The 27,317-nt window shown below is 33.6% G+C and overlaps 1 protein-coding gene across 4 annotated transcripts in view; it reads right to left on the reverse strand.

The window, feature by feature from the left end:
* Cop1 (COP1 E3 ubiquitin ligase) overlaps positions 1-27,317 on the reverse strand; it is a 129,632-nt gene that overhangs the window by 59,118 nt on the left and 43,197 nt on the right. For all 4 annotated transcript variants that reach the window (XM_059281137.1, XM_059281136.1, XM_059281140.1 and 1 more), the window contains exons 9-11: positions 22,387-22,444; positions 11,959-12,073; positions 7,308-7,443 (exon numbers count right to left, since the gene is read on the reverse strand). In XM_059281137.1, coding sequence (XP_059137120.1) covers positions 7,308-7,443; positions 11,959-12,073; positions 22,387-22,444 — 309 coding nt within the window. The remainder of the gene's footprint in view (positions 1-7,307; positions 7,444-11,958; positions 12,074-22,386; positions 22,445-27,317) is intronic.

Below are 27,317 nucleotides of genomic sequence, written 5' to 3' on the forward strand. Positions count from 1 at the left end.
TATGACCTTTTGTCCTATCTGAAATGTGTATTTAGTAAGATTAGGATTAAATAGAGAGCAATTACGAAAGCAAAAATATCAATTCTACACTTCTGAAACTGAAGTAGAAAATATTTCTCAGTAGTGTTCTCAAGTAGTATTTACAAATATTAAATACAAATGACACTGCTACAGTGCTTCACACAAAATAATACAAGGCAAGTGTAACAGATAATAAGCTGGGTAGGGGAGATAGTTATAAAGTGATTGTGTATATGAGGCCCCAACACATGCAGCACACACACACGCACATAAGTAGACAAAGAAAAACAATAAATCCATTTTATATTTCCTATTAGGAGAAGGAGATAAAGCACCAAAGAAAAACATAGCAAAAATAGACTCGTCAGCTACAACCTGTTACACAAGCAATGAGAGGGAATTGAAGTGAAAACAGCTCTTATTCTAAAACTAAAATAGAAATGCAAAGGGAAGTTTTAAATGAAATCAATATAACTTTGAAGCATAAGACAGAGGGTGGGGATAAAGCTCATGGCAGAATAACTGACTACCGTGTTATTTTCTACCATGTTAGATTCTATCCACAGCACCAGAATAAAAAGTGACTAAAATATTTAAGACTTCTATTACCTGACTTCATGCTTCACTTTTTGAATTATAGCAACCAAGACAGAGCATACTGGCCTATTAACAAAGTCGTGGGCCCCATAAAATATCTGGGTCAACAATAGATTGTAGTACCTTTTGATTATATATACTACTAATATCATAGTCTTCTTAGCTTATGTAAATATACTCTATGACATGGAATGGAATGTCTTTCTCAGAACAGATCATTAAGGATAGTACAACTAGGCTTATATAACAAAACAAAAGAGTTAAGAAGATGACCATAGCTGGTTAATTGATTTTGAACAAAGATGTCAAACAAAAAGGTTATTTTGAACAAAAGACACTTCCATATTGAGAGTGAAGTATGGACCTCAACATCTAAGTAAAAATTAATTTGAAACTATTTTAGACCTAAACTTAAAACATAAAAACTAGCTGAGCATGGGGTTATACATGTACTCTCAGTACTCAAGAAGTCAGCTTAGGCAGGAAATTCAAAACCAGTCTGATTTTCAAAGATACCATCTCAAACTACCACCACCCCTTTTCCTTCTCTTCTTCCTCTACCACCACCCTAAAAAGATACTGAAAAAGATAAATTAATTGAAATCAGAAAAGAAAATACATAGATAAAATGTTCTTAATTCTGACAGGCAATGTTTACATAGGAAAAAATTTTAATTGATAAGTCAGAATTCATCAAAATGAACTACATCTATTGTTTGAAAGACACTATAAAGACAATAAGGCAAACCATAGTCTTGAATAAATGATAGTAATACACACGTTTGAAAAAGGACAATTTCCTTTACAATTGAAGTTCATTGGTGATATAAACATATAGCTAAATCACCTATCTATAGAACAAGTTTTTGTTCCGTGTAAGAGCATGTTTTAGTTTCAGTTCTCAAGTTGAAAAGGATACAAAAAACCCTTTACTTAACAACCCAAAATTTGATTATGAATACATGACATATAGGTATCATTCAATCAATCAACGAGACACCTAACACAGCAGAGTCTATGTGATAAGATTATTACTTCTAAGTAATTAGTGATGTAAGGACATGGAAATCTGAACTCCCTAAGATTTTAATGCTATTACTATAAGTCATACATTACTATATCATGATAGTATTTCAATACATTACTATATCATGATAGTATTTAGATTTTTTTTTTCACCAGTTAAATGTGAAACCATTCTTAAGTAACAGACTACTCAAAACTAGGTGATGGTCTTAGGGCTTGGTGTGGTGGTATACGCTTTAACTTCGAGCAGAGGCTGATGGCACTCTGTAAACTCAAGGTCAGCCTGGTCTACAGACTGAGTTCTAGGCAACTGAGACCCTGCCTCAAAAACAAAACAAAACAAGGTGATGCATATGGGACATAGCTGCTGATTTCTGTGTTAGGCAAAATGTCATACTTTGATTACTCAATTTTTTAATATAAATTAAACCAGTGTATAGTATGAAAATTAACAATTCTCAATGATTTAAGTTATTATAAAAATAACTATTTTCATATTTCATTTACTTTAAAGGCATATATTCCAAAAATTCTTTCCTACTATTTTACAATAGCATTTTCAGGACCTGTGAACTCCTCTAAGAAACAGTAAATGCTCAAAAATATGAATTAAGTCAATTTAATTTTAGAAATTTTATTTTGGTGGTGCTAAAGAGCCAACTCAAGGCCTCACCCCACAATGTGTCTTCTAGCAGAATAAAAACAGTTTCCTCCTAAGGACCCAGATCTGGAGATCAATCACCATTATAAACTGCAAGCGTACATATATTAAAAACTCTGTTATGGAATATAGTAAGTAGCCCATGATCTTCTAAGCAACCACTCTGAAAATGGGTCTATCAATGAGTTTTATAAGCCCTGTAGAAGATTATCAATCACTGTTCTAAGGGCTGTATTTCTTCTGAAAAGATAGAATACTACTAACAGTTAATTAGGAAATCAGAATTTATGGGACAAAAAAGCTAAAATAATTTCAAGATCTCATTTCATCTCAATTAAATAGGGTTAACTGAATTTATTTCTAGTTAGGCTAGATAATGAAAAAAAAAAAGTACCTTACCCCTTCCACCCCCTACCCCCCACCCCCAAATCAATGACAAAAAAAGTTTACTCATGCAAAGTGGTCCTCCTTATCCCCATTTCAGATTACGAGTTAAACTCTAAGCATTTATAAAAACTTTCTCCCACAGAGACCATATGTACAATAGAAAGTGTAAATACTTTTTTGCTTTATTTCTCGTCTACAGAGAAAGCAAAATTAAATCTTACTTTCCTCTAAACTTGTTGTGTACAAACATGCCGGTCTTCAACAACTGCAATTTCTCCAACACTGCAAACTTTTCTAAGAAACTACACTCTGACTTAGTGGGGATTTTCTGTTTGTTGTACTTTGGTTGTTGTTGTTGTTTTGTTTTTAACAGTCTCACTCTAGAGCCAGGCTGACCCAAACTCAAAGAAGACTAGCAGAGCTTTCCTTCAGAGGAAAAGTTAAAAGCCACTGTAGGAAGCAGCTGAATTACCAATGACCAAAAGAGCTCTCCTTGAAACTGTGTTTTTCTGCAGTCATGCACTCAGTCGGCAATTATTTGTCACTAGTACCTCCCATGTGCCAGACCTAGGAATACAGCAGGAAATCAGCTAGATAAGAAACCTTTCTAATAAAGCTGTCAGCCTAAAACATAGCTTTAAATTATACTACTTTTGAACTTTGGCCCTAGGAAGGATTCTTGAAGGAAATCTTGTCCTCTGCATTCCTATTCATCTCATTTCTCCCTAACCCTAGAGAGCTAATAACTCTTATTAACAGAAATATATGCTGATCAAAAGAGAAAGAACATTGGTAATAACTCCTTAAAATTCATCCCTTCTTCAGAAATCAAGTTATAGATTTCTTGGAGATCTACTAAGTCAAATTTAAAACTCACAAGAATTCTATAAACAGCACATTAAAATTTAGCCTAACTCTGGAAACACTGGCTGTCAGAATAAATTGATGTTTAGCAAAAAAAAAGTATTTGTAAATATCAGCTATAAAACAAAGTTTAATTCCAGTGGTTTTAGTGACCAGTTGAACACCACACAGTATAAACACACTACATTGTGTTGATTCTGAACAAGTCCCATTTTTTTCTCCTTACTTCAGCTTCCTTACTATAAAATAGAGAAGCTTACTCTAAAAGGGTGAGTTAAAAGTGCAAGTAAAATAGTTAAAATTGTCTTAAAATAGGGTAGTATTTAATCACGTGTAGTAATTAAAACAACCAGTAAATGTTTTATTATTTACAAGTAACTAATTTACATCACTCACAAAAATATAAACCATTTGCTTCTCATTAGTTCACAAGTGCTGAATAGAACTCATTTTCTATTGTTGCTCAAGAACACTTGAGCAAACATAAGCCAAATGCTAAAACAAATTAAATGATATAAAGTCGTTAAGTTTTGTGTATAATACTATTACACTGGTAATCAACCTGTAGGTCAACCCTTTAGGGGTTGAATGACCCTTTCACAGGGTTAGCCTAAGACTATCAGAAAACACAGATATTTACATTACAATTCATAACAATAGCAAAATTATAGTTAAAAGTAGCAATGAGAATTATTTTATGGTTGAGGATTACCAAAACATGAAGAATTATATTAAAGGGTCACAGCATTAGGAAGGCTGAGAACCACTGTACTATAAAAATGTGAAATTCAAACCAGAAATTCATGAATCAACTAGCACTACTACTACTAAATGCTAAGTTAGTTTGAAAGATACAATTTCAAGCCAATCCTCTCTGGTAGCCACAGAAAACCTAATAGAAAACAAAATGTAAAATATAATATAACTGCTACATTAAAAGAAAAAGTAGGAAGCATCTTTCCATAATTTGTTGTTATGAATTCAGGACCACATAATAAACAGGAGAATGAACCTGTATAAGCAACCAAATTTTAACCTTGCCAACTATGTACAGCAGAGAGAGTGTAAACACATGCTGCCACCTTGTGGACTAATGAATCAGGTTTAGTCCATTTCTTCTCAGATAAGTATCAGTGCAATAAGGTAATCCACACAACACAGATCTTATATAATTTTGATAAGAATAAGAATTTGTTCTAGCTGACAATGTTTTTGTGGTTTTTAACCCTCTTTCTGAAATTCATTAACTTTACTAATAATTAAAAGGAATCAAATCTTAGAATGAATTTATTATCAATAAGTTTCAATATCAGAAGAGCAAAAAAAGTCACCAAAATTATTAAAGTTTCAAAGCTTTCATTTTGGACTTCATCATCCATTCTTGTTTCCTATTATTCTTCATCTGTCCTGTTTGCATAACCAACTTCCTAATTTGGAAGTATTTCATTAAGAAATGTTAATCAGTATGATTGGGAGAAAATAATGAAGGCTAATCGGCTAATAAAGGCTAATGCCAAATGAACCACCACATCGACTTAAATTTGTAAAATTCTAATTTAAAATATGTAAATGTAACTGTTCACACTTTGGATATCTAGTATTTCTAGTCTGAAATTTTGTCTAGTTTTAAACTAATTCTGTTTTAGAATATAAAATGCTTTCTATGAATGTCTATATGGTAAAAAAACTATATAAGTACATCTGTTAAATTTTGGAATATATTAAATGGAACACTAGGCTTTAAAAATATTAAGGATACACTCCTCTTGAAATGGCCTGACAATAAGCCCTATATCCCTCAAGAAGACATGCTGCTTTTGCAACATGCACTTTAAAATTTTAACTGAAAAGGAAAATACCATACAGGAAAAATTAACAATGGTAAGGGACATTAACTGGAATCACAACAGGGCCCAAATATTTTAGCTTGTATATAGTCATATCAGGTCAGTATTACAAAACCTTTTTTTTTTTAATTTTTAATTTTTTTTTTTTTGAGAGAGAGAGAGAGAGAGAGAGAGAGAGAAAGAGAGAGAGAGAGAGAGAGAGAGAGAGAGAGAGAGAGAGAGAGAGAGAGAGAGAGAGGGAGGGAGAGAGAGCGCGAGCATGAGAGTGAATGCGCGCGTGAGCGCATCTCTCTACGTAGCTCTGGCTAGCCTGAAATTTTCTGTACAGAACAAGTTGTTCTCAAACGCATACAGATTACAGTTCTGCCTGCCTCTACCTCCAGAACGCTGGGGTTTAAGACATGTGCCACCACACCAGGCCCTCCTTCATAGTTTTGAATTTTGCACTTGAACTACATTTCTGAAGCATTTATCATCTATATCATATATTCTTATTAGTAGTTAAGAATTTATGTAATGTTAACCTGTTCCTATAGGATAGATTGTTTTATAAACTAACCCATTATATCATAAAGACATGAAAGTAAGATTATGAGGTCTCCTGAATGTAATGATCTGTATGTAGCCTCTTCAAGGGTGTTCATTTAGTTTATATAGCTGGTAATCAATGAAATTTTGTTAGATGAATTATGCAATTGAATGAAGTTCGAATTCCACTGGAGCTTCAAATTAACCCAAGAAAAACTAAAATTTCCAAAAGAAATCAATGTATGGATTTTTTTCTTATTTACAAGCAGATAGAAATCTCTGGAAAACTTCTAGCAATTATGTCTTTAACAGCTCAGAGTTCAGGATTAATCTTCATCCATGTAAATAAAAGCTTTAGTCCTCCACATGAAAAGCATAAAGTTTTAGTAATATTCAAAAGTTAAAATTTGACCAGGTAGGGGAGTAGCTTAACGGTAGAGTCAGCAACAGCAAGAACCCAACTGGTCACACTGTTCATCTGTTTAAAAATGCCTTTTAAGCTTGTTTATTCTAGTAAGTTTGAATATAAACAATCATTTGTAGATATCAACAGATTACTGAAAAATGGGCTAAGTGCTACACAACCTGGCAGTTTTTCAATGTCCATTATTGTAAGACATGGAAAGTTGTATATAACAGTGAAATTTGTATGTGTTTGTAAGCAAATGCACATGTGCGCAAGTGAAGAAAAGTGCATGCTAAAGTCAGAGGATAATTTTGGATGCCATTTCTCAGTGTTGTTCAGCTTTCTTTTAAGACAGGTTCTTACAGGCCTAGAACTTGCCAACATGGCAGTAAGCCCCAAGATCTGCCTCAATAGCACTGGCATAATAAGCATGCACTACTATGCCTGGCCATCATTTCACATGGGTTCTGGGTATTAAACTCAGGGTCTCCTGCTTTTGAGGCAAACAATTATTGGCTGTTATACCACAAGCCCCAGAATATATTTTTAAACTATACTGTCAGTTTGTGCTTTGTATATTTAGACTGTCTACAATTATCCCTCCTTTCCAAACAATATACTAACTGTTCAAACTATCAATGTACTATCAATATTCCATCTTCCATAGAAGCTTCACTGGAAAATCAAACATAATATTCAGGAAAGAAATGTAGCAGGTTCTATCCAGAGGGCAAGACCAAAGGGAGGACATAAGGAGCACCTTCCGTCATTACACCCAGAAAACAGATATACATCATGAAGAGAAGCTTCAGTGTTCTGTCAGATGGGTACTACTGAGCACTCCAATTATCAAGACAGCAATCTAGCTTGTGCATTCCAAATTTCAGAGATGTTATAACTGCTTCTCCAATTAATAAGTATTCTTATATTTCAATGAAACAACACAGTAAGAAGTGTGCCAAATACTTACCTAGAAACTATGCTGGAACCATTATAGAGATCACTAGCATATGACAATGTGGCCAATGGTCTTACTGAGTTGTATCGAGTAAACTTGGACAGGCATTCCTGAAATTCATCTAACTGACTTGCAGTTCTACTGTCATCTGTATCAAAAATAAAATGAAAAAAAAAAAAAAAACAATATTAAGTAAATGAATGACACAACAAAAGAACAATGACCTCATATTAAAGATATTTATTATCTTTTAAAAAACAAATATGTTTGAAGATTCTAAAGAAGACCAGCATGCTCAAATTAACTAGGTGATCTTTTAACTTTAATAAAAATGGTCTATGGAGTCACTAAAAAGTCTTTCTATGCCAGTAAGAATGTAAATGCAATCTCCTCTACTTTAGTTTTAGCACTGATTTCAGGGGAAAATAAAACTTTTTTTTTTTTTTTTTGGTTTTTCGAGACAGGGTTTCTCTGTGTAGTTTTGGTGCCTGTCCTGGATCTCGCTCTGTAGACCAGGCTGGCCTCAAACTCACAGAGATCTCCTTGGCTCTGCCTCTCGAGTGCTGGGATTAAAGGCATGCACCACTACTGCCCAGCTAAAACAATTTTTTAAAGAGCTTCTAGTGAATAGAAGTTAAATCATTCATTAAAAACAAAATCTGAGTATCAATGCTGACAGTAAAGGCTGGAGGAAGATCTACATGTTAATGGGTATTTGTTAGTTTAACAAAATGTGTTTACAGGGTTGTACATTTATCCCACGTTTATGGTCAAAGCAAAATTAAATAATACATATTAGGAAAAAGACTTGAAACTAACAAATGTGCTGACATAACTGAAGTATTCTCAGTCCTATTCTCAGAAGTACAAACAGCAATGTATAAATTACTGATTCTCAAAGACAACAGTAACGACACTCAATAGAACACCAGACAAAGTCCCCTTTAGGTAATCTATTCAAAGCTAAACCATCTGAGATTTAAATCAGAACATTAACATACAAAGTAGCTGGCAATTTATCTATTCATGAATACAGAGGTATGCTTGCAGTAAAACACAGATAAAATACTCAGTTTATCACGGCTATTGGAAATGTGGACTTATAAACCTTCCCCCAAAGAATTGAAAACACAAAACAAACAAAAATTACAACACATAATTATTACATTAGTTCCCTAAAGACCAAAAATTGAAATGATTTCTTTTAATGCTGTCCTCTCATAACTTCCTTATTTCTCATCCACATACATGCACACAGCATTTTCAAAATAAACTTCGTGATTCTACTTATTACATATTATCTGAAGTAACAATAGGCATAATAAAATTAAGATGCATAAAGTTCCACACGAGAAAAACAATTTTTAAAAAAAATTATCTTCAAAACTTACACGATATGATAAAATTTATTTAATACTTACAATAAAAACAAAGTTACTGAAAGAAATTAAACTCCATCACAGGTGTTTCATAAATGCTAAAGATTTGGGCAGTCAGAAAAACAACCTAGACTAAAAGGTCCAAGTTAGTAGTGTTTTTATTCTAAAAACAGTACAAGAATGGCCTAATTAGCATATGATATCACAACGGAAATAAAGATCCTATTCCCAAAAATTACAGTGACAAAGTCCAACAGAATATAAATAAAACATGGGTTATGGGGCAGTCAGCCACCAAAATCAACTACTACAGAATGCTATGGATATGGTAACTATTTTTATTTGTAATCCTATTATTGTGACCTATTTAATATAAGTACTGGCAAAACATTTTTTAATATTAATCTTCTTTCACATTTTGCCTTTAGTTACTAAGTACATACATAATCACAGGCATTCAAGAATCTATACTCTGTTGAAGACTATAATTTGTTTCTAGTATATGTACATGTACTCTTAGCTATCACTAAAGCTGATTAATATAAACATACAACATTTTATAAGAAAAAAACTGGGGCTAAAGAAATGGCTCAGCATTTAAAGCACACGTTGGAGATGACCTGGGTTTGGTTCCTAGCACCCACATAGTGATTTACAACCATTTATAATTCCAGTTACAGAGGATCTGACGTCCTCTGCTGACCTCCACAGGTACCAGGCATACATGTGGTGTACAGATATACTTGCAGTCAAAACAATCATATATGTAAAACAAAACAAATCAATCTACAAAAAAGAAGCTGTTATTTCAGTGTCTAAGTGTATACTAGTTATTTTTCACATATCTGGTTATAAAGTTTGGATTTTGTGTGCTTGGCTGTTATGATCAACATCAACAGATATACATCTATTGGCATATTATCTCTCCATCTTACTTATAGCTTAGTGTTTTCAATGTCTCTCTTCCTCTTGATGACTTTTTATTTACATCCTTTTTAAATTATAATTAAGAGGTCAAGACATTAATTTTCTAATAAATACCTCTCATTTTCACAACTGCAAAAAAAGGTAGAGGTGGAAAACAATGAATGCAATAAACATTTATGAACTCCACTGGGTATAAGTGAAGGTTTCCTCCTTACTGTCAAAAGAACTTCATATTCAGTAGTACAGCTAAGGGTGGTCAACGTGCAAATCCAGCATAACTTAAGATTTCTAAACACCAGAGACAATGTGCTTTAAGTACAATACAGACATTAATAAAAATTTAAGTCTGCCTTCTGGTGTGAACTTAGTAGTGTCCCATCCTATAAATCTACATCTAGAACAAATAATCTAGCTGTCACTTTTACCATTCATAGCAAGCATACCCGCGCTGCCAGTGACTTAATTCTATCTCAAGCTCTTTGTCATCTCTACTTCAAAGAAAGTATCTCAATATCTACCCTATGGTCTACCATCCTCAGCATCAAAATAGCAAGTAATGTTTAAAGGAGTCAACAGGAATTCCCTGCACCTCAAAATAAAGGTATCAGACTATTAATTTAAGCCCTCCTTATTGTAGTCTATATTCATGAACAATTAAAGGACTTAAACCCTTGGCAGTAATTGTAACATTTTCACTCATAAATATGTTCACCATTCATCTCAAATCAAATATGCTTAAGGATAAATTCTGGCATTTCCCTAAATGTGTATATGTGTGCACGTATGTGTATGTCTAGGCTGGCTACCAACTATGTAGTCAAGGATGACCTTGAACTTCCAACCCTACTGCCTCTAACTCTCAAACTAGGATTGCAGGCAAGCATACCATGCTTACTTTCACTTCTTATAATATATAGTGCTGGCGATCCAATTCAGGATACTGCATGCTAGGCAAACATTCTACCAACTGAGCCACATACTCAGCCTACATGAATAAATATTTTTTCTCCATCACCAATTATGAGGCAAATTTATCAAAAAGATCTAAACAGAATATAAACTGCTAATATAATATAATAATATAATATAATATATAACATAACATAATGTGTTCATTCATTCAGGAGCAAATCATGACTCAGTTTTGAATAACCAATGTACTACCACACAATTTTCCCCTTGATGGTTTTCATTTATAACAGGTATACTACTAATGGAATCAATTAGTTGGGCTCCTAACATGCACTAATCACTGTGTTCTATACACTTCATCTATAACTTTTATTTATTTGTTTGTTTGTTTGTCTGTTGGGCTCCTAACATGTACTAAGCACCATGTCCTATACACTTCACCTATAACTATTAATTACTTAATTTATTTATTTATATTTATATGTGAACATGCTGTGTGTGTGTGTGTGTGTGTGTGTGTGTGTGTGTGTGTGTGTGTGTGTGCCCGTGCGCATTGATGCCGAATAGAGGCTAGAAGGAGTAAGATCCTGCGGGGCTGAAGTTACAGGCAGTCTACTGACATGAGAATTGGAAACTGAACTTGGATCCTCTGGAAGAACAGCAAGCACTCTATGCCATCTTTCTAGCCCCTCACCTATAACTCTTTGAACACCTGCAGGGTTATTACTAATATCCACCCTTCACAAATGAGTAAAGATGTTGAGAAAGGTTGCAGGAAGTCTTACTACCCCTCTAAAATTAAAAACATAGTATGCTATCATGTCCATGTGGTCCTATATTATTATGTGTATTTTGAATGTTTCTAATTATTTTTTTAATTTATTTGCCTAAACACAATCTCTAAGTCCCAACCTAGAACATTCACTTATGTCTTTTTATTTTCACTTTAGCCTAGATTTTTTCACACTCGGTTACATCAATGAATATTGCACATTTATAGCACATTGTACACATGGAATTATTAGCTACCTGTTGTTTTTGCCTACAGATTTATAACATTCCACTTTATGATAAATAAGAACCAATTCTACCATCTTTTTATCCTCAGTACAAAAAATAGTGCTTAAAACTTATTAATGTTGAATAGGAGCTAACTAAATAGAACTTTTGTTTGTTTTTTTATTAGCTACACATTCATGGTTATTTTTTCAAATTTTATATAGCTTGCTCTAGAAAGATTAAACATCCCTGAATGAGAAACAGAGATTACCAGTAGACAACAGCAATATTTAAGATCTCTAAGACCCTCCACACTATGGATAAAACTGTCAAAAACACACAATTTGCTTTGCCATTAGAACTTTCCATAAATCTAACCTATGAACCTGGAAATACATCTGAAGGATGATTTTTCAGACATTTTAAGAGAAATCCTGAACATGTACCTGAGATACGAGACATCCTTGTAGAAAAATAACACTGCTCTAAGTCTTCAAAATGAGCAGTGAGTCGCTTTCGTCTTGATGCTAATGTGCTGTTATACCAAGGCTGTTTCTTTGTCTAAGGTGATAAGAAAAGACACTTACAACTCCATACAATCCACATTCTTACATGCTTACTTCTGGACTTTCAAATGTACATTATAATAAAGTGACCACAAATGGTGAAAAGGTATAATTCTCAGATCACAGTTTCAATTTTTCAAGTAAATACGAGGGATAAAAATCCTCTCACAGAATGATTAAAAAATAAAAATGAAACATTCTTTTTAAAACACTGATGTGAAGGTAATGCAGGCCAGCTGGAAGAGTGCTTGCTTGGCATGCACAAAGTCCTGGTTTCCACTTCCAATACCACATAAAACTGACAGTGGTGAGCAAGGCCTGTAAACTCGGTACTTAAAAGGCAAAGGCAGCAGGATCAGTGGTTCTGAGTTAACCTTGGGTACATAGTAAGTTTAAGGATCAGTTTTGGCTACACTTGTCTCCAAAGTGTTAAAAAAACAGAGAGAGACAAGAAAAAACAAACTATAACTTTAAAAAGACATATGAGATAAAAGAAAAAAATAAATGAGTAACACTGAAAAGAGAAAAAAATCGTGAAGCAACTTAAATTTAATTACAAGGGCTGGATGATGCAAAGAAGAAGTGGGATTTATCAGCTAAATGAGCTACAATATGAAAAGGATTAAATATAATTTTCTACCCCTCAACATATTTCAAAACCATTCAATTCAAATCCCTATAGTGATTGTACCACATCTGCAACACAACCAGAACTAATTATTTCTTCTATGAGCTACTGCTGTATACCAAAGCTTTCTGGATTCACCTCTCTAGCCCTCAATAAGATCATAAAAAAAGTAGCCTTTATTGAGACTGGACCCTTGTATGCACACTATTTTACTATTCTATGATGAAACCGGAAATATGTATGAAGCACTTTACAAATAAATGTACTTAAATTAAGCTCTGAGTTTGTTGCTACTATCATGGAACACAAGAGTAACAATTCATTAGGAAGGACTGAATAAAATGAAAAAATGGCTAACATAAAAATTTTCCCCCAAGACTGAAAAAAATAGCGAGATGATAAGGTGTTTGCCATGCAAACATGGTGATCTGTTTGATCCCCAGAATCCACTTTAAAAAGCTTTATATAGGGGAACACACTTGTTATCCCACAGCTGGAAAGTCAGAAACAGGTGGATTGGGCTTCAATGACCAGCCAGACTAACCTATTCAGTGAGCTCCAGGCCAATGAGAGAGAGATCCTGCCTCAAAATGGAAAACAAGTTTGGAGTCGGTACTTCAAACTCTGCCACCACACCTCCCATGCCAGAATGGACATTAATGTCAAAATGTGAGGAGGGAGAAAAAGAAGAAACCCTCTTTCTTTAAGTTGCTTTTATTAGTTGTTTTGACAAAAGAAGAAAAGTAACTATGGCATTTGCCAACCTTCTCCCTCATCAGAGGCAGGAAGAACCCCTCTGGTTATCTAAAACCAAGTGGTCAGCCCTATCATTATATCCATACAAGGAGCATTATGCATACTGAGCAGACTATATTTATATACTTAGGAATATAAATAAAGAAAAGGAAGCCATGAATTTGAGAAATCAAGGGAGGTTCATGCGAGGGGCTGAAGGGAGGAAAGAGAAGAAAGAAAATGATGCAATTATATTTTAATTAAAAATTGTAAATAACTAGTAGAAGAAAACATCTTGAACATGATCAAGGACATCTATAGAAATAAAGTCCTAATATAACAGGTGACAGGAGGGAAAGGGAGAGAGCAAAGAAAAGAGCACTGGATAAGAGGGAGAAAGGTACAGGAGGAAATAAATGCAAGGAGAATACAGACACTGAAATTGTGAAAATTTTTCAGAAAAAGTCACTTTTGACAAACCCCAAAGAGTGCCAGGGAAGCCACTCAGATATTTCCCTTCATCACTGTCTAATATCAAGTCCTATCACAAAAGCCTGCCAGAATCATGATTGGAATAAAGCCCCTAAGTCAAAAAATGAAAATTATTTATGAGAGAGAGAAGGATACAGCCCTAGCAGCTTCCTGTCCAGGTTGGGGTCAATGCCATTCTTGTCATTTGGCCTTGAGTCAAAGAAAATAATTTCAGGGCAAATTGGGTAACATTTCTCATTTTACCTGTAGAAATTCCTATCTTCCCTTCTGCCCATAATTTACTATGGCACACAATGCTCATTTCTAAAGTACAACTCATCTCTGTTGACAAAACTAATAGGAACAGGTCTCTACTCATTTAAAAGAAAAATTCATAGGATACTCATGCAACTATTAGAAAAAGAAAACCTACTAAGATGACAAGATATGAAAGATAATTCAGTAAAAGTTATGCAAGACCTCTATAAGTACAAATATATTGGTTGCTTTTTGATAATTACATCTTAATCCACGATAATCTCAAATTAAGTATAATTATTAAAATATATTTTTAAAAGTAAATTTTCAACATTTAAAAACTACTTAGCAATAAACATGTATAAACATGAGCAATATGTTTTTAACTTCTTATCATAAAAATATCAGCCCTCTCTTGGATAGTTTCTAACGTAAAGGCAGTTCCAATAAAAATATCAAGATGTGGCTTCTTCCATTTTTGGGGAAATGGACAGCAGACAGGGTCTTGATAAGTGATCTTGGCTGGCTTCAAACTGTTTTCCACATTAGCTTCCAAGGTGCTAAGATTAGAGGCATGAGTCATTACAACTCCTACACTTTGGGAACTCCTACACTTTGGCACGTGTGTGTGTGTGTGTGTGTGTGCGTGTCTGTGTGTGTGTGTGTGTGTGTGTGTGTGTGTGTGTGTGTGTGTGTGCGCGCGCATGCGTGTGTGCAGTCAAGGATCAAATTCAGAGTCTCAAGCAGAGAATCTAACACTAAACAATATCCCTGACTCCCCTCGCCCTCAAATGGCTTCTTTATGGAGCAAACTAAATAGGGTAATACTAAAGCTCATAGGATAAAATGAACTGGAAAACTTTACAAAAGACTGAAGAACAAAGAGTACTATGGAAGAGAATCAGGAGGGAGCCAATGAGACATTAAAACTTACCTTAAAAAGATACCCTAACAAATAAATTACACTCTCCAAAAGGCCAGTGTCGTGAGGAACTATAACAGTTCACAGGAAATGGAAAGATACAAAAGAAATAAACCTAACAGTGATTCTAAGCCAGTCTTGGACATTAGGTAGCTTTTTAATTTTTTTCCTTTTCCTATAAAGGTCATTATTACCAGGAACAGTGGTTCACGCTTGTAATTCCAGCTTTTAGGAAGCTGAAGCTGAAGAACTGCTCTGAAGCTGAGGCTAGAATGAACTATGACAGTGAGTTTCAGGGCAGCCTGAATAACAGTTCTAAGACAGACAGACAGAGAAAGACACACAGACACACATACACATCTCAGTATTAAGAATTAAGAATCCAAAATAGCTATTGGAATTTAAGTTATAAAATGTAAGTCCCTCTGATTTTTAATAATAATTTCTTAATTTTGCTCATGATAGAGAAGCTATATAAAAATTCTAAAGCAAAAACAACAGATAATTATAGAATAAAATACCTATACTATATAAAGGTCATACATTTCTGGCTTTTGTTAATCATGTTGTTAGCATTTTAAAAATTCATCCCACCTATTAAGCTGTTTTTTTAAGAGTATAACAACTCACTCTATAACTGTAGGATAACACCCTTAATTATTTTACTATGGCTGGGCATGTTCATATTCCAGAACTTACTAGACTACAAGCCCTTTTAAAAAGTTTATTTATTTTTTTATGATTTATGTGCCTGTGAGAGTATATGCTACATATGTGGCGCTGTCTATGGAGGTCAGAAAAGGGCACTGGAATCCCTACAACTGGAGTAACAAGTAGCTGTGAGCCATCTGACAAGTACTGGGAACTGAAACCAGGCCCTCTGGAGGAGCAACAAGAGTTCCTAACTGCTGAGCCACCTCTATGGCCCTAGTATATCATTTTTATGTAGTACTTCAAATCATTTCTTAGGAAGGATTCCCATATGTATAACCATCAAATCAAACGTTTCTAGCAATTACCATATGTATACAGAAGACTCAACTTCTCCATTTTCTTCTGTCTATCCCTTCTCCTACACAGACACAAACACACACATGCATGCATGAATAGGAGAACAAATGCAGCCATGCAAAAATAAGAATACAATCATGGGATACTGAAGAATGTTTTGATCCACAATGGACTGGTTGCATAATGCTAACAGCAGAAGAGCTCTACTGTCATAATACTGTAAACAACTCCCGTATTTGAGCGATGTTGATAATTAACAAACCCTTTGTTCTGCCAGTTATGTAAGCTTTTACCATAGTTAATTGTATACAGTACATAATATTAAATGATGACAGTACAAAATAGAATTCCCTGGGGGGGAAAGCCACACTTATTTTGAAGACTGACTGATTAGAATTTTAGGACAGTAGAAAGTTGAAATTTGACAAATTTGGAGTCAAAATTATCTTCGACTATTTTTATTTAGTCCCTTGAATAAATCATTTAGTGCTCACCTACTGTATCTTGCTTAGAACACTTTCCATCATCAGGAATACCTTTAGAATGCATAAACTTATGAAATGTCTAGCTTTCTCCAAGCCCAAAGCTAAGAATGTCACCACACAGCATCTGAAAGCTTCATTACCAGAGGTTTTCTGGATTTGGTACCATAACTGATCTGATGTCCCTATTTATGTTATTTAGTATGTGCACTGATTTATGACATTCTTTTGTTCTATGACATAAAAAGTTTGTATAACTGCTTCCTCACAGGAACATTTTTGTCCACAGAGCATGGTCATTTATATTTGGCACAGAAAAAAATTTTTCCTATTCCCTCTGCTATAAGAATTGTTTCATAGTTATGCATGCATGGTGGCTCATGCCTTTAATTCCAGCACTTGGACGGCAAATGGATCTTTGTGAGTTTGAGTCTGTCTGGTCTACATACTGAGTTCTAGATCAGCTGGAGCTGTATAGAAAGACCCTGTCTCAAAACCAATAAATAATAATAATAATACTGTTTCCTGCTGACAGAATTAAACAACTCTGCTCCTGGAGTATGTACTTAGTCTACCATATATTTTTGTTTGTTTGGAATGTATTCTTACTTGTATACAGTAAGTTTACTATAAAATGGTATGCTGGAAAGTACACTCATCCATCTTGCTTTTATTGGCAATTGGCTACATTGGTTAAAGTGCAGTGACTGAGCTACAACAGTGAAGTTTGTGTAAGTACACTCAATGATGTTCATACAGAAACAATCAACTAAGGATGTGATTCTCCGAATGTATCCTCATCTTAAATGATTCCTGATTAAGTTTCTTGTTCTGAACTCTCTGATGTCAGTAAGAACTAGTAGAGGACTTCTTCGGCACCATGTATTAGTTCATATTTTCTCTCTTATTTAGGAAATTCAGAATCATGTCAGATGATATGAACATGAGCATTTTTATCTCTTTAATCATGTCTTTTAGTAAAATGTTTAACCCTATCTAGAGTTTGCATTAAAAAAGTTACAGCAAGTAAGATATTTTACACACCATACTGAAGATGTTTCCCAACATGGGTCTAGATTTTGCTTGTGTTTCCAGATTTTGTATGTTGACATATTTCATTACTTCTATTTAAACAATATGTATTTACTCTGGATTCTTTTAGCAAGTCCATACAAGTACACACAAGACACATTTCTATCAAATGTCTTCCTAGTTATCACAACAACATTTACTTAATCTGTCTTTGCACTACTTCATAAACTCCTGTAGCACAGGTGATTAATAGTTTCATCCGATTGTTAACTTTATTTTGCTCCTTTATTACCGTATTCTTTTATGTTGATTGGGTAAGTAATCTCTTCATATTAACCTCCAAATCATTCATTTTATCAAAAAATTTCCAAGTCAATTGATCACATTCTTTGTACACTTAAGAAATTACTACTGGGAATTCGTTAGCAGGAACCAATTAAATAAATAATTAAGGCCATTAGTCAATCTAAATTGCCTTATGATTGCTTTATTTATTTCAGTATATGTATTTTTAAAATTATACATTTAAGACTGGTATTCTTATTACTGTTAATTAGTACTAACTTAACTTATCCTGTATCATGACAATTAATTTGTCATATGCGGATCCTTCTATGAAAATCTGGTTTTTGTGCTTATATAATATTGTAGACTCCTTCAGTAAATGCTTAATTTCTTTAAAATATATAAATAAAAATTATAATATATATTATAAAAACATTGACTGCCTTTTATCTTGAACTATTTTATGATTCAGAGTATACACAGAAATCTTCCAAATTACAACAGTATATTGTAAGATCCTAATCATGGAGTGCAGATGGCACCATATATCCTGTTTTAGAATCAATTCATTTTGTTAAACTTCCCAAAGACAAAATAAATGAAATATCCTTTTAATGAAGAACAGTAAGTACTCAAAAGAAAATTCAAAGCCTTCACATTTACAAAAACCAAAGGAAACTATGTCTACAGTACCCCGTGCTACACACACTCGACTTCATTCTTTACTTTTCTCTCTTTTATTCACTGTTCTCCAATCACTCCTCAGAACCAGGCATGGTTTTAATCGAACAGCTTATTTATTTGTTGTTCCTGCAGTTAGAGTTTACACCCAAAGATAGTCAGATACCTTACTCTCTCACTTCCTTTTGACTCTAAGTCATCTTTGTTTATTTTACTTTTGGTTATTTTCTTTCCAACTAGATTAGAAGCTTGCTTACTATAGAAATTTTTGTGCTTTGGTTTTATTCAGAACCTATAATAGGGCTTTGTAAACACCAGGTACTTAAAAATACAAACAAAAGACAATGATTGAATGAGTAGTTCTTTAACTGTACATGGTCTGAGTCATATGCTTAAACATCTCTGCTTTCTCCTCTTACTAGCTACATTTTCTTGGTCAATCTCTTTAGATGTTCTATGTACCAGTTTCCTTATTAAAAAATACAAGGCAGCATTTTAAGTTACAGTGTTAATAGCTGGGAAGTAGCCATGATAAGTCATTATAAAATAAATCTTACCTAATTATTTCTTTTAGTTTCTAACCGCTTTTCCCTCACATTCATTCTAATTCTTTATAACACTGCACAAGATACAGTTGGCCCTTCATTATTAGCAAGTTCTGCACCTATACATAGAAAATATTTTGAAAAAAGAAAATCTGTACTGAACATGTACAGACCATGTTAAAAAAAAGATTATTCCCTAAACAATACACTATAGTAACTAATAACAAAGTTTTTATATTGTAGTAACTATTACAAGTAATCTAAAGATGGTCCAAAGTACATGGGGTGATATACATAGATATAAACCCATATTTCACCATCTTAGAGAAGCGACTTGGGTATCCACATTTTTGCTAGTACAGGAAGATAGTATGTGTATGGAAAGAATTCCCTAGCAGGTAGTCAGGGCTGAGTGACTACACTGCTATTCTCGGGGAGAACACCTTCTATAAGTGTGAAAACAGTATCTGTGTCTTAAGTTTCTCCTTGAGTTCTCTACTTTGATCTATACTTTATTTTTGCTATACTCTTTAGCTTATATTTGTCAAGCTTATACTCATCTATGACTTTTTTGATCATTTTTATATCAACTTATTTTAGTTTTGTCTCACATACTGTTAAAAGTGAAGGAAAGACCAGGAATGGTAATCCATACTTGTAATCCCAGCACTCAGAAAGCTGAGGGAAAATTATTCCAAGTGTGAAGACAGTATGAGATTCATGAAAGATCCTGTCTCAAACAGCATTAACAATAAAGTAAAAGGTTAGAATTGGGAATACATTAACTCCATCTATGAAACTCTAGTAGGATTTATTCTCCACAAGCTGCCCTGCCTTCTAACAGAGTGGATCCTACTGGGAAGTGCAGAATTTTGAGCATGCATTTACTCTACCCATTGAGAAATTAGGAAGCTCTTTTCAAGTTTTTTTTTTTTCTTCTGTCCTTTTAAATCATTCATAGGAACAGAATGAAGGCAGCAAAGCTGTAGGGTTAGAGGCATCTAAGCCTTTTGAAACCAAAGCGCCAGATACTAACATGAAGGTGTAAGATCTGGTGTTTGCCCTGTTGGATTTGTCTTGCTTTATTCCAGTCTTTCCTCATTATGTCCTTATCCTTCCCTAATGCAATGGGAATGTACACTCTGTGCCTTGTATGTAAGATGTACATATGTTGTGGGTTTTATCTTCTGTTTTAATTTTACAAGGGGTCACAGTTGAAGAGATTGACTTTAGTCTCAGAAGATACTTCAGATTATGGGGCAATATAGAATATGGTGGTTTGAATAATAATAAAAAAAATCCCCTATAGCCTCATATATCTGACTACTTGGGTCCCTAGTAGGTGGCTCTGTTTGGGAAGGTTTGAAACATTTAGGAGGTGTACCTTTGCTGGAAAAAGGGTATTCTGGTAGTGTCTTTCATAGCTTGGGCCCACTTCCTCTGGAGAGATGAAACATAATCTGGCATGCTACCCCCACCATAATAAATCCTGTTTTCCTCAAAGTTGCTTTTAGTCATGCTTGCTATTTTTAATTTTCATAACAAAAAATTGTAAAGAGGCAGTAATATCAACAGGGCTTTTTGTGGATAAGAATTGGGAAGACACTAATGTAATGCCTCAGGGTATCAGAAGTCTTTTGACTACATACCAGTAAATTATATATTAGATAAAAAAAAAGTCACAAAAATTCTCAACTTTGAAAGGGATTACATTCTGATAAATTATGAATTCAAAATACTATAAAAATGCATTTAATACTTCTAGACTACTAAACAGCAAAGTTTAGCAAAATAACGCACTAGAGTACTTGCTCTTCACCCTACTGACTTCCTGAAAGGGAGCTGTGGCCTGCTGTCTCAGCCCAGCGCCACTGGAGACTACTGTACACTAAACCAGTTAGTTCCCAGATTCAGGATTGGCTTTTCTTGCTCAAGCTATTATAGTCTTTGAGGCTTTAAAATTTCTACGAACATATCTGATTATGTATTATTAAAAAAAACCAAACACCTAAATCAGATGTCTCAATAGCTATAAAGGGATACAAGTCCCTCTATGAACTTTATTATAGTATTTTTTTTAAAGCCTAAGGTGCTACAAGAGTTTAGCAATAAAGACTTGCCTAAAAGGCACACAGCCCTGGATGTAATTAATCTCAATAGTGCCAAAACAGAACAAAAATGGGTTGAACAAAACAGGTCAAAACAAGCATGCAAATTAAGATAACAGATGTACTAAGTCGTTTCAAAACTATAAAACAGGTAGTCAGTCATCCATGTACCCAGGAAGAGAATGAACCCCGAATGTTCCTAGAGCTTTTCATTTACTAAAGATAATTTTTCAACATAATGTAAATATAAATGAGCATTAAAAACACTTCATTTGTATTTTTAAAAACACTTTCTCTACAGATACTGAACCTAAATAGCATACTATTAATGCTCACTTCCTGAATTTTACAATTATATTGTAATTACAAAACATAGCATCTTTGTTTTTAAAGAAACATATACTGAATAATCATGGGTTAAAAAAAAATGTCTATACTGCACAAAACCCATGGGGAAAAACTATAACACATAACTGAAATAAAATTTAATACTTAAAAAGGAAAAACAACATATATATGAAAAAAAGGAAGTGACTCAAAATGTGGTAAAATTTTTAGTAGTTGGACAAACTATTTGAATTACATAAAGGAATTTTTTAGCAGTCTTAGTACTTTTCTCTGAATCTGAAATTATTCGAAGATACATTTTTTTGTTTGTTTGTTTTTGTTTTAAATACATATAGAAACTCAAAAACTAAGGTTGGGAAATATAAATCTCCCAGTCAAAGATGGAAAGAATAAAAGTTAAAAGGATCACACAATTAATTGGAAGAGATGAGGCTAGTGTTTATTTTATTCAAGCCTTTAGCCCATAGGAACTGCTTAATGCTCTAACATAACATATGCAATGAATCAATATTTTACCTTTCATATCTCTGAGACAAACAGATACCTGACAAAATTTTCTTCCTCTTAAGGTCTGTTATTAATCACTATGTTAAAACTACTATGTTTAACTATGTAGTTAAAAGTTCTTACCATTGACAGGCAAATAAACAAGTGATTCTGTTATTTACAAAAATGAGTAAGTCCTACTAAAAAGGGCATATCATTATCAAAGAATATTTTAGTAAACTAACTTATTATTTTACAACATAGATGATTCCACTCATAGCACCTACCAAAACATACTGTTAGGTGTATAACTTACCTGAGAAGTCCCACTGAAACCTGAAGGTTGGCTGTATTCTGTAGAATCAATAATACTACTGTAAAATGAAGAAAGAAGAATATAACTTCAGTACTTAACATTATTTTAGTAACAGGAAAAGTTGATCTAAAAAAATGTATCATTTATAAACCCAATATTTATAATTTTAAGTAAACATCTATTGCCAATCGTTTAATTAGACATCAAAGGGCCCATAAACATTACTCCTCCCAGCTCTTCAAACATACATATCAAGAAAGGTTATCAAATGGAAATAATCATAAGGCCAATGTGCACACAGATTTATTTCCATTTCCAAATAGGTTAGTAAGGTTTGGAATTTTGAGGACAAGAGGATTTACAATACTGGGGAAAACATTAGCATGCACTTGATGAGCTACAGTTAACAGACCCTACTATGGCATTCAGTAGCCATGTGCTCTTAGACAATTACCTTACATCACTCAGTTTCCTCATTACCAAATGAGGTGAATGAGGACTATCTATCTCTAGATAAGTTTCCAGCCCCCAAATGGCGTGACAAAACCTGGTAAAAGAGAACTATCAAAGGAATAGAATAAATGTAAAATAACAAAAAAGTCTTCTCTCCTAATTCCAAACCCATATGATATTAGTTTTCTCTGCCCTGACGGATACAGTCTGCTTTCTATGCTGTTTTTCATTTGGTTACACCTTCTCCTACTTAACTCTAAGACAACCTTCAGAAACTCAGGCTAGCTTATTTTCTTTATCTATTTCATCACTATTGTCTCTCTACCATCTTTAAACAAAAGTAGCTTATAAAAACTACCAACAATAGAAAGGCACTAAAAGCACTAAAGCTCATAAATGCCTTTAGTCACAAAACAGTGAAAGCTGAAGCAGATTGACCACAAGTATGAGACGCCTTTCTTCAAACAAGAGCAATAATGAAATAATAAAAATTAAAAATCTACAAACAGAAATACAACTACTAACAAATAAAAACTATAAAATATATTTTTACACGATAATTAGCTATTCACATGCTGCCTCTATTTCTACAATAAGCATGTTTATATTATTTTCATCTTAATAAAATCAAACCACTGAGGATATTAATTAAATGGTTCACTACACAAAAATCATAAATTACTTTGGCACTGAAATAACCTAAAGGTTATGAGAGGTACTTTTAGAGTTTGGATTTTTTAATTAAGCAGCAAATAACTTGACTCTAGGCAGGTAGTTCTTATGTGAGCAGGAGTTTCTCCATCTATTAAAAGATGACAACATGGCACAAAAATGTGAAACTGAAATGTAGCATTAGGTACAGCATTAAAATACAGTAAACAATTGATCTCTACTTCTATCATTAAAAATTAGCATAAACCCTCACATTTTTTAAATATTATAATCATATAGAATGCCCATATGATTTTTTAAAACTGTACACTCCTACTGACTATACAGGTCTTGGTTCATTGTCATCTACACTGTTTCTGTAGTAAAGTTCAACACACAGCCAAGAACCCTTACTGACACTATCAAGAATTTATGGACTCTTGGTATTAGATGAGCAATTAAGAAGTCAAATAAACACTAAACAAACTCAGCAACCCCCCCAACATACACACACTTGTAAAATTATAATAATTTTTTAAAAGGCCATGCATTCGAGAGGAAGTGAGGGAGGAATAATGGGAGGGGCTAGAGGAAGGGTACATGAGGGCAGCTGGAGGTGGGAAAGTTAAGAAGAGAATTATGTAATTATATCTTAATTAAAATAAATCTATGAACTCTTGAAGTCTCTTTCTTCTGATGAAATACAATGAATCTATGCATTCCCTGTAGTCATGGACTTGTGGGGAGGGCGGGCGGGGGGGGGGGGGGACCACATGCTATTTTTGGTTTCTTCATACAAGTACTAACAGCTGAGAAATAAGTGGATGCCTGCATAAAAAAATGTTTCCTTTACTAATAAAGCAATTCCTAGCATTTGTATATCACTAATAAAATCACATAGTTGTGGGGCTGAGGAGATGAGTCAGTTGTGGGTAAAGTGCCTGTTGTTGTGCACATACACAACACACAACTACAATCCCATATCCTTCCACAGACAGGAAGTACCTACATCTTGACATTACTATTTATTAAAAAAAGTTTGGACAATGTGCCATATTATTAAGTACTTTGTATTTTATTTTTAAAAAAAGTAAGGAAGAATCCTTTATTAGTCTATCCATTTCATGAACAAATACTAGGGACCAAAAAATTTTACCATCTAACATGAGACAGCATTATCAACTATTTTATGTAAGTACCAAAATTTTTAATAGTTAAAAAACTAATAAGGACATTAAAAAAATGGCATGGGAGAAAGAAATTTTTAAAGTGGTAACTAAAAGCAAATTATGAATAATACATTTGAATTAAATTGAGGAAAATAAGATGGTGATTCCTAATGTTTCTGCTGGTAAGAATGAGAACATTAAATAAAAATGCAAATAAAAACAATGTAGGCCTAGGGGTGAAGCTCAGCAACACAGTAGCCGCTGACTAGCAAACCATAGGACACTAGATTCAGCCCCAGGCATCAAGGTGCATGTGGGTTAAAGAGCACAAACACAGACTAGGAGTCACAGGACTATCAACACAACCTGTTTCAAAAAGCACAGAGAAGACATTTTGCCATGTAAAATTTTACAAAAATCAATAATGTTTCATTTCTGGTAAACATAGTAGATTTACTAATTTTGGATTGGACTGTTGTTTGAAAAAGGATGGCTTACATTTAAATGATTAGAATACATAATATCATCTAGCTAAATTATAGTAATTTTTAAATCTAAAAGGCTGAGATAAAGGCAACACTGGATTTTAAAATAAACAACAGGAACAACCCAAAACATTCAAGTACGCATGTAAAATTAAACTGCTACCAATGACGAGTGTGTTACTAACTTATGGTAGAGAAAAAAAAATAAACCTTTGTTCTTAATAAATCATGAGGAACTATAAAAAAACTTCATTGTATGATTACTGAACCATTTCTCTGTAACAAATAATTGACATAAATATTTTAAAAACTTTTAATTTCAAATAGTAAATCTCATTTATTAACAGCAAAATTCTCATGGACTGAAATGTGCAGACACCCCCGAAGATAATAAAATTATTTTCATACTCATTTATTTTCTTTTCTTTTACAAATCCTTGGACATTAAAATTTAATACAAGCAGTAAACAAATCACCTCAAATAATGTGACTACATTGTCAACTACAGCAACAGCAGCAGCTAACATCCACTGAGTCCTATGTGCAGACATGACTCTCCTCACTTCAACTGTGCTACCACACCCCATCAGTCGGCTTAGTATCCTATCTGTAAATGAACAAACTAAGGTGTACACACTAAACTTGCTTAATGTAAGTTACAGAGATGAAATGTAAACCTACAGCATATTTCTAAAATCCCTACACAAAAATTGCCAAAGTGATCTGTCTTTGGAAGAGTCACTTCCTGGTTATTTTGAATAAAAAGTTTCTCCTTAACTTCTTAATGTTTAAAGCTCAGCTCCTGGGGTGATTTGCACAGACCTCTTTATAGTTTTTGAAGTAAGAATACCTGGATTAGGATGTCAGTTGTATACTAACTGTGATGCTGGGAAGAAAATTTATCTGTTGACTATATTTTTAACCTGTAAGATGGATTAAAGAAAATAATCCATGTAAATTATAAAATGCTGCCCAATACGTGGCTGTAATATTCTGGTAGTTCCAACTTTTGAATATATAGTTCTGTTATGACAGGACAGTCCTCCTAATTTTAATACAAAATTACATTTTAGAGTATTATAAAAAAAAATTTAGCACCTTCCTGTTCTCTTAACTTACACATGATTAGAAAGCATTCTAGTTACATAATGCATACCCTGAGCAGGGAACCTAATATTTATACTTCCTTTTAAAGTATTTGTTATTCCACAATAATTCTGAAGCTGAAAAAGAAAAACAACTATTTTAAAGCTTAATTTGTAGATTCGTAGAATAGTTTCCTTCAGGAAAAATTTACTGCTTGTAGATGTAAATGCAGGAATGATGAAAATTTGTTGACAGACGGAACAGATTTCAGCCTACCACTTTACTTCCTTTTAAAGTAAACAATTTTGCTTGGTAGAATTTCAAAAACAGAAAAAGATACATTCAAAGGAATAGGCTGACGATCCACCTCTATCAGAACATGTCAACATTTCAGTTCCTCATAAAAGGTGCTGTAGTTGGCTATTTTATAACTACAGCCATTTTCCAGAGAGTTGAATATTACTATTTATTTATGATTCACAGAAGACAATTTTATTAGATGATATGCTTGCTACAAACTTTTAGGGTTATAAGAATCAATTATAGGTAATTAGAGGAAGAATTCCCAAACAATAAGGAACGACGCAAAGATAGGGTGAATATGAGAATAAAGAAACTGATGGCACTGGAGAGAAAGAGAAGCAGCTGTGGAAACAGAGAGTGGAAACAGCATGAGAAGTTTCTTTCACAAGCCAGTTTTACCATGTGTGGCTGTTTCCCTATCTTACTAGCATCAGGATAGTCACTAATCACAGAGGAGGAGCACCCTGTATGGCTGGAATCTGAAAGGGCAAGAAGCTTTCAAGATCTGATCTGATCTGATCAGGCACAGAAGCAACAGGGTTCCATTCTGAGTTGACATATACCAGTTTGTTTCAGAATTCTAAAGAGACTTTTCTAGCTTCTAGAGCCTAGGAACTTGAGATTTGAAACACTTAAAAGACATAATACACTATAAAACAATGTGCAACTTCATCAGTTCAACAGATACTTTTGGTGTTGTCAAGGTATTAACTAAAATGTATTCTTAACTGGATGTTTAAACAATGTACTACATTGTTAAGATTATCTCAGTATACTCATTTAT

This window comes from Peromyscus eremicus, chromosome 15 (assembly GCF_949786415.1).
Source record: "Peromyscus eremicus chromosome 15, PerEre_H2_v1, whole genome shotgun sequence".
NCBI lineage: Eukaryota > Metazoa > Chordata > Mammalia > Rodentia > Cricetidae > Peromyscus > Peromyscus eremicus.